The 9494-nt window shown below is 42.0% G+C and overlaps 1 protein-coding gene across 1 annotated transcript; it reads right to left on the bottom strand.

The window, feature by feature from the left end:
• Nucleotides 1-956: 956 nt before the first annotated feature.
• On the bottom strand, nucleotides 957-1981 carry LOC101528176 (high mobility group protein B2-like). Its single transcript, XM_058667445.1, has one exon. It carries the CDS (start codon nucleotides 1889-1891, stop codon nucleotides 1280-1282), a length of 612 nt encoding a protein of 203 aa, XP_058523428.1. The 5' UTR covers nucleotides 1892-1981; the 3' UTR covers nucleotides 957-1279.
• Nucleotides 1982-9494: the final 7513 nt, after the last annotated feature.

The raw sequence follows: 9494 nt of genomic DNA, 5'->3' as shown, positions 1-9494 counted from the left end.
ATGCAATTTATAGGAAAGATTTTAGCAGTTTGGGATTTGGATCTGAGGGGCATAGGAAGGTATCCTGAGACCACGGACCCTCAGATCTTCTGTGAAGGCTGGTTTTGGCCTTCCTGGCACATGATTTATAGAATACTTGAAATCTTCAATGTAGTGCCATTTATATCCTTCAGGGTGATCCATGGTGGGCAGACCTGATAACTCAGGGTAGTTCTGATCATGGAAATTACAAGGTAGGGTTAGAGGGACTAGGGGTTGTGGAAACTTCCAGATAAATATATGAACACGTGGGGGTTCCGGGAATGTAGTGAGTCTAGATGATCCGTAGAATTCCACACTCCTTCCATAAACCTGGTACTGTGCGCCTGGTTTTCTGGGTGCTTTATAATAAACCTACAGATATAAGTAGGGTAATATCTTGGATTCTGTGAGTCATACCAATGAGTTAATCCAGTTTGAAGAGGGGGATCATGAAAACCTCGTTAGTCATAAATACAAGGTATCACTCTGGGTCCTGAATCGGGTACCTAATCATGTGTGTGTGCGGGAAGCCATACTGGAGACTAAGCCCTTAGTCTGTGAGAAGTGGTACTGTCTCCAGTGTCATAACTGACATGGATTAGAGGACACCCAGTTGTGTCTATGGCTAAAGCACTTCTTGTGTGTTGGGTAGGGGAAATTGTGTGCTTCCTGTCTTGGAGTTGTGTTATGAGAGTACAGGAGAACTGGATTGTTCCTATTTTCTCAGAGATTCATAGTGGGCTTGTGAGTCACCACTGAAAAAGAGGAGAGATGTGGGAAAACATTGGGGAGGTGGGGAGAGTTGACCTGCTCAGAACACCCTGAGGAAGGGAGAGCATGGGCTGTTGACTTCCAGTTTTTATTTAGTTGTCAGTGTTTTTTTTTAACATACACAATTTTATTACAAAAATTTCTTTAAAAAAAAAAACAATGCAACATCCTAAAAAAAATCTATTAATACTAATCGCTACAAGTTTGCTGTGCTACCATACAAAAGAAATTAAAGAAACCATTAAATATTTAGGAACATTCAACATCAGAAGCTTTAAAAATCTAACTATGTAGTAGCCCCTCAAAAAGTTACAACCTGCATTTAAAAAAAAGTATTTTCTCTACAAAGAATCTTATCAGCTATACAAAAATCTGTACAGTTTTTATACTGGAGCTAATATTGAGCTGCACTTGAATTCACATTCTTAGCAAAACAATTGCCTGGGCACACACGCACATTCCACACACATCATTACAAGATAGCCATTTATTCTTCATCTTCATCCTCTTCCTCCTCTTCTTCTTCCTCCTCATCTTCTGGTTCACTCTTCTTCTTTGAGCCGGTAGGCCTACCAGGACCCTTCTTTCCTGCTTCACTTTTGCCCTTGGCTTGATATGCAGCAATATCCTTTTCATACTTCTCCTTTAGCTTAGCTGCCTTCTGTTCGTAGGGCTGTTTATCTTTGGCTGACTGTTCAGACCACATCTCACCTAATTTTTTTGCAGTATCCCCAATGGAAAGCCCTGGGTGTTCGCTTTTGATCTTTGGATGATGTTCAGAGCAAAACAGGAAGAAGGCAGATGGCAGTCTCTTGGGAGCATTGGGATCTTTTTTCTTTCCCTTCTTGTCTTCTTTGGGGGGGACATAATTTTTCATCTCCCGGTCATAGCGCGCTTTATCGCTTTTGGCCATGTCTTCAAACGTGGACTTCTCCTTGGCAGACAGGGTCTTCCATCTCTCCGAGCATTTCTTCGAGAACTCGGCGAAGTTGACCGAGGAGTCCGGATGCTTCTTCTTGTGCTCCTCCCGGCACGTCTGCACGAAGAAGGCGTAGGAGGACATCTTGCCCCTCGGCTTGTTGAGGTCTCCTTTACCCATGACGACGGAACGGCGGCCACCTGCTGCGACTCTTTCCTCACGAGTCCCGCGGAGCGATGCTTCCTGCCCCGGGCTCCGGCGTGAACTGGTTTCTCGAGTTGTCAGTGTTTGTATGTGCAGGGACTAGCTCGTGCTTGAACAATCAAGGGCACTGTCAAGACCACTGGACGGGTCAGGAATTGAAAAATGGTATCAAAGGGGTGTGCTTCGTGGTCCAGAAAAGATATCTCTGGCTGGAACTCAGAGCATGAAGGAAAGATAGTAAGACGGGCAGATCCTGCGTCGAGCTTTAGGTGTTTGTCCTAAAACTAGAGTCAGCAACTGACCTCATCAGGATCTTCTCAGTTTTAGTACCAAAATATAGACTGCAGAAAACTCCTATTGGAAATGATAGGATTGTTGATTACTACACTTCAGTGTCATCAACGTTTCAGTGTAAATAGCAAGATGAGTTGTATTTTATATCATTTTAAAATATAGAGAGAGACTGGCGGAGAAAAGATAACGATTGTTAAGATCTGAAGCCAGGAGTTAGAAATTTAGTCTAGTGGTTACAGGACCAGTTAGCAAACCTGATCCCTGACTCTGGCTCCTGTCTTCACTCGCCACTTGCCGATCCTGGGAGGTGGCAGGTGACGAGCTGAACAACCCAATTCCTACTGTTGTCGTGGTAGGTGATTCCATAGGAAAGAGCAGGGTTTCCTAGGCTAAGTGAACTCCAGTGACTAAGTGTGAGAAAAACCATAGGTTAACAGGAACCAGGGATATAAGATTAGGGTCCAATCTTCCCTGTCCCAAAGAGGACTCCGTTTCCAAAATCACCTTGAAAGATCTGGCCTGATCCCAAGGGAAATAAACAGACTTTTTCTGGATAACCCACTTCCCATTTTAAGGAAATGCCACCTGGGGGAGGAATGTGCTATATGAGTGGCTTCTTGCCTGAGTCTTGCCCAAGTGTATCTTGCTTCATAAAATTTCCTTCTCACTTGACTTGAGTCAACTCAGCATCCTTTCTCTGACAAGTTTAAGAACAAGAAGTGTAGTGTTGGTTTTTTTTTTCTGCACCAGAATTTGGTAACACTGTCACCCATGGGAGATAGCTAGATTGAATTCTGGCTCCCAGCTTTAGCAAGGTCCCATCTCAGCTACTGCAAATATTTGGAGAGTGAACTAGCAAATAGGAACGCTCTCTCTCTCTCGCTCGCTCTCGCTCTTGCTCTCACTCTCAAATAAATAATGGTTAGGGGTAAAAAATATTTGCGCCCAGGGTATGAACCAAGAATGTAATATAGTTAAGGTGTCAGTTTGGGCAGAGATGAAGAGAGAATAGCTAGTAGCTGCGGCAGATGAAAGGGAGCAGGTGTCATGGGCACCGATGCAATTAATTGCCAAATCTATGGCTTTCAGTGGGTTAGTGAGCGGCAGAACCTTTACCTGAAATAAGATACCCTTGGGGTTAGAAGCAGGGAGTCAGGGGTTAGGTTGGGCATGTGTCTTTCAAACTATTACATTGCTTAGTCAATGGAGCTTAGCTAAAGATGTTTTTATAAAGTCTGACTCTAAGAAGGAAAGTCTAGAAAGATGATACCCACATGGGAGCTATCAAATGCTTACTGAAGCGTTTTGACCCTATTGAGATAAATGAGGGAGGAAGCGTGCATTGAGAATGGGGTCTATGGACAGAGCCAATATGTGAAAATACAGCTGAGTGAGATAATCCAAGGTACAGTGCTGAGAATGTGTTGCCAGGGAGATGAAAGGCACAGAAGAGATATGCTCTCCTGGAATCCGGTGCTCAGTGGATTTCAGGATGGGTGGAGAGGTCAGTGTTCAGTGAGAAAGGAACTTCAAATCTATTCAGGGAATTTACAAAATTTAAATCACAACTACCCACAGCCTTAAAGAGGGTTCTGAATCATTCTCTCCAGCATCAGTTAATAATGTCCATTTCTAGGACATAAGAGCTTTTGAAACCTCAGACATTGTAGGTTACATGTGTAAAGCAGACTAGGATATGATCATTTCTGCAAATTCAATCCAGAAAGTTTCATGGTACGCTACTGTTTTTGTTCTTGTTTCTGAGAAACTTGGGCATGCTGCCACTAACATTACTGAAGTCTTGCTTGGAGCAATACTCAAGGGTAGAAACATATGCTTTCTACTCAATATAATTTTCCATTTTAAAAATATTTGTCATCTTTTTTTGTTTGTTTGAACTGCAGTTACAGAGATAGAGAAACAAACAGAAATCTTCAGTCTGCTGGTTCACTACCCAAATGGCCAGAATGGGCTGGGCAGTCTAAAGCAAGAAGCCAGGAGGTTCATCCAGGTCTCCAACCTGGACAAGGGCCCAAGTGTTTAGGACATCTTCTGCTTTTCAAGGTGTGTTAGCAGGGTGCTAGACTGGAAATGGGTCAGCTAAGTCGGAACTGGCACCCATAGGAGATGCTGGTTTGTTTGGTGGCAGCTTCACCAGTATTCTACAGTGCTGGCCTCCACTCAGTTCATTCTGACTGTAGCAAAACTATTAGCTACAAACTCCACAAAGAAGTATGATTTTTAAAAGTAGTCAGAAAATGTTTTATCTTAAATATGTATTGCACTGGGGACTGGAAAACTGTTTCGATGAAGGCCCAGAAGTGAATATTTTATGCTTCGACCACCAAGCAAAGAAATGAAGGTGACATGCAGGAATCATTACAGAATATAGGAGAAAACAATTTCTCAAATTCAAAAATATAGTAGTAATAACAATATGCGTCTTTTTTTTTTCAGTGAAATGGGTTTACCAGTAACGATTATGTTTTTTAAGAATGGGTAATTTCATTGATATTCAGTTAATATTTTACTATTATTGGGTCTATTGTAAATGTACACCCTTACAATCCATTCTTAGTCTGAAAATCACGCAACCAGGCAGAACAGAATTGGGCCTGTGGGCCATTATCTGCCAACTTGTGTATTATTAATGCAAAGACACATTAATATCTATAGTATTTACATAACAATTTTGCCAAGATCACAGAAGAGCTTTTATCCAAAAAGGTTTTTTTGGGGGGGAAGGGGTTGTTTTAATTTGCTTTTCAAGATTGGTTTTATTTTAAAAAGCAAAATGACAGAGAAGGAGAGACGAGTAAAAGAGATCATCCATTCTCTGATTCAGTCCCCCAAACAGGCACAATGGCCAGGGCTGGTCCAGGACAAAGTCAGAGGCCAGAATCTAGAAGCTCCATGCAGGTCTCCCACGGGAATAACAGGGGCCCAAACACTTGGGACATCTTCCACTGTCTTCCCTAGCATGGTAGCAGAAAATTGGATTGAACTCACACTCTGATATGGGATGCCAGATAGCAGGCTGCAGCTTAACCCACTGTGTCACAACCTCGACACAGGAAGATGTGTGTAATGCCTGAATTTAATGGCAAGGAATTCTATCACTACATAATAGATAAAATGTATTCCAGGCAATTTTAAAAATTATAAAGATAGCAATGGGGGAAAGGACTTGGGGGGAAAAAAAGCAACAGGTTTTCAGGTTCTACCTCTCCTCTTTTCAAAGAGCATTGCTTCAACCACACAGTGTGAGAGACATGCGAAAGTTACCAATACCAAAAGGAGTTGACTGTATCAACTCTGACAAAATGATCAAATAAAGCCAAGAGGTTTTGAACATCCGGTGCTTGCACATGATTGCCTGATGGAAATTCACAAAATTGTGTCAGAAGCACTCCAACAGGCGGAGGTCACTGCAAAGAAATCGACAAAACCATTTGCCAAGCAATTGGTTATTATTCATCGCAGGCAAAGATGACTGTTTTAACATTTATGATAGGCCTTCCAGAGTCGGGGCTGAAAACAGAACCAACCCAGCAATTGCAACCACCAGCTGATTGGTGCGATGGACTGTGCCGGGCCCTGTACTTGCTAGTACATACATGAATCTGCTATGGGAACACCTCAAAGTTTCTTTGGGGATCTCCCCAGTTGAAATGCCAGACTCAGAACCCTAACCAAGAAAAGACAGAAGACAGAACAAGTCAATCAACCACCTCAGCTATATGTTGGCAGCGAAATACTGGGCAAATGGAGACTCTATGATGGACTATGTCAATCAGTGGATTCTTCAGCGACCTCATCGTGCTTGGAGTGGCAAGATTGGCAGCGATTCATAACTGGTCAACTATCAAAACCAATTGAGCAAGTATCTCAGAGCATGCCCCACATCCGGTACCTGGGGTGGTAAGAGACTAGGTGGGGCTTATCCCTCAATATCCCCATTTACCTCAGATATATGAAGGAAACAATATGGAAATAATAGTCTTACCCATTTTCCTGTAGCCCTTGAACCTTTCTACCCTAATTAACTATGTAAAGATTGTCAAAAATATAACAAAAAAGTAAAATTAGAAAGAAATAAAAATTTACAATAGGTCTTCCAGAACCAGAAATTCCATTAAAGTCTCCCACATAGGTGCAAGAACTTAAGCACTTAAGTCACCACCTACTGCGTCGCAGCATGCCTTAACAGGGACCTCAGCTGGAAGCAGAGCACACAGAAACCAAACCAGGCACAACAATGTAAGAAGTAGGCATCACAAAACCCAGTGTCCCCTCCCTCGCTTGTATTCTTTTTATTATTATTATTATTATTATTAATTATTTTGCATTATGTGACAGTTTCATAGGCTCTGGGAATCCCCCCCACGCCCCTCCTCCCTGGTGGATTCCTCCACCTAGATGTAGTATTACAGTTCAAATTTAATCAAGATTCTTTCCTTGCAAACATACCAAGCATAGAGTCCAGCTACTTGTTGTCCAGATGGGTTGAACAGTTTCTTGGGGAGACCATTTCTGGTCCGAAGTTAGAGCTGGTAGAATATCATCCCATTCGATTAAGAGTCCCAACATAACATCAACAGCAGTTTGCAACATTATGGAATTGACATGGTTTTGAGCAACCAGTATGTTAAAAAAAAAAAAAAAACAACAAGCAAGTTCTTAACCACAACCTATGATTAGCTCATTGACATTTCAATTTTAGTTTATGTACAGGACCGGCAGCTATATACCTTAAAATGGCTATAAGGTACCATTCAGCTATCTCGTGTCTATTTCATTTTAGTATTTAGCCAGTTGATGTGTTGAAGTATAATTTTGCTGATCTTGGCAGATTTTAGGATAATCTAGACTAGCTTGTAACTCTAACAAGACATTTGTCGACAATTAAGGTGCAGAACATTTTTTTTTTAATTTTTTGGGGGGTGTGCAGGGAAATCCCCAACACCATGGTGAGGAGTGACTAATCTTTGTGTCCCACCCAGTGAGGCATGAGCCAATCCATGCCAGCTTTTTCCTGTCAGATTCCAAGCTCTACTTTTTGTTGTTTGTCTATTTATTTTAGGTTTTTTTAGTTTATATGGTTGTTTGTTTGCTGTGAGGGGTTTTCGAAGCGATCCCGATGGTCATCGCGAGGGAGGATGGGGGTCCAGAGGTGGAGCCAGGCTCGGACCAGAGAAAGCTCTCCTCCCTGGTCTCGAAGGACATTTATCGTTCTTCTGTTTCTGCGGACCGCTCAGGGCTTCTGGTTGTCTTTCCGATGATGTTGGTTTCTGCATGGTAGTGTTTGGACTTCTTCCATCCCCTGCGGAAGCTCCGGTTGGGGGTGGATGACCTCAGAGTACTCAGCCTCCGAGGGCATCCAATTCCCTGTGGCCTCCTTGGCAGTTGGGGTATAGTCCTTGTTGCTCGTATTAATAGTTTGTGGTGAAGGTCTGGGAGTCTTCATGGTTGGGATCCAAGCTTCCTCCTTACCACCTGCTCCACTCTGGAGTGCCCCCCTGCTCCACGCACATGACCTCCTGTTAAGAGGTTGTCAGGATCCCACCCGGTTCCCACCTCATGCATTGGTATAGTAGTTTTGTTATTGTTTAGTGCCACTTTGAGTCTATTGTCTATGAATTACCAGATTTGATCTTGATAGGCTATATTGTACTTTTTCCTCACTCTTTTTATGGTCCTGAAAGACTTCCCTGCACTCCCTCCCCATCATGGATTAACATAGCGTATTGAGGGTAAAGTAGGTTTTACAGTTTTTTGATTTAGATCTTAAGTATTTTGACAGTAATTGTTGGTTTATAGTTTATATCGCATTATCTTATTACATTGGATACAGGTTGTTATAGATTGCACTAATATTACAATATACAGACACTATCTTCCAAGTTGTCATCTTATCATCTCAGATTAAGGCGAACATATGGTATTTAACCTTTTGGGATTGGTTCATTTCTCTTAGCATGATGGATTCCAATCGGGCCCATTTGGCCACAAAGAACTGCATTTCCTTCTTTTTAATGGCTGAGTAGTATTCCATGGAGTAGATGAACCATAGCTTTCTTATCCAGTCTTCTATTGATGGGCATTTTGGTTGCTTCCATGTTTTTGCGATTGTAGATTGTGCTGCTATGAACATAGGTGTGCATGTTGGTTTCTTGTGTAGGAGATGTTTTGGATATATCCCTAGGAGTGCTATTGCTGGATCATATGGTATGTTGATTTTCAGTTGTTTGAGTATTTGCCAAACTGATTCCCATAGAGGTTGTACAAGTCTGCAGTCCCACCAGCAGTGGAGAAGGGTTCCCTTTTCCCCACATCCTCGCCACCTAGCTTGTATTCTTAACATGCTTATGACATAAAAACTTTTCATCATTTTAAAATTATTTTTAAGCCTCTTAATTTTATTTTAGACCTTTTATTTAAACATATCCTAAGGAAAATTAAACAGCATTTAGCATCTATTTTCTGTAGAGAAATTAACTTGCTTCTGGATTATAAAAAAAGAATCAAGCATCATTTTCTGAAAAGAAAGCCAAGAAATAAGAACCTTAGAAAGAAATCATTGTAATCTTCATTTCATGTTTGTGATTAAGACAGTGTCCAGGATTTAGTTGTGCTAAATTGATGATGGAATGTCTTTAGCCAATCCCCTTGGGCTAAGAAAGAGGAAGACTTATTGATTGTACTCTGCTCTTTAGTAGTGAGTAAGTCAATGGTGACCCCATAGATATGCATTCATAAAGGCCCGAGGAAGTCCATGGCCACAGTGGAAGAGGAGTCTCCCAGCAAGAAGCGGAAGTTCACTGAGGTCTTGTGGGCTAAAGCTGCATAGTACTGGGGACTTCTGTCCTGCAAGCCTCTCAGGCACAAGCAAGTCCTACAGAAAAGGTCACTCAGGAATGGGCGTGTCCCTGGAGTTCTCTCTCTCTATTCCTGTGTCTCTAACAATTTAAAGTGTTTAAGTGTATTGTTTTAATCTTTATAAAGATTTGTTTGAAAGGTGGAGTTACAGAGAGGGAGGAAGACACACAAACAGAGAGAGAGAAGAGAGAGAGAGAGAGAGAGAGAGAGAGAGAGAGAGAGAGAGAGAGAGATCAATCTTCTATCCCCTGACTCATTAATTTACCAGATTGTCCCAATGACCAAGGCTGGGCCAGGACAAAGTCAGGAGCCAGGAGCTTCATTCAGTTCTTTCATGTGGGTACAGGGACCTGAACAATTGGTCTATTTTCTGTTTTCCCAGGGGGATTAGCAGGGAACCCTTTTG

Source organism: Ochotona princeps, chromosome 8, assembly GCF_030435755.1.
Source record: "Ochotona princeps isolate mOchPri1 chromosome 8, mOchPri1.hap1, whole genome shotgun sequence".
NCBI lineage: Eukaryota > Metazoa > Chordata > Mammalia > Lagomorpha > Ochotonidae > Ochotona > Ochotona princeps.
The sequence above is the reverse complement of the archived record's forward strand: the minus strand, read 5'-3'. Positions and strand labels throughout refer to the sequence as shown.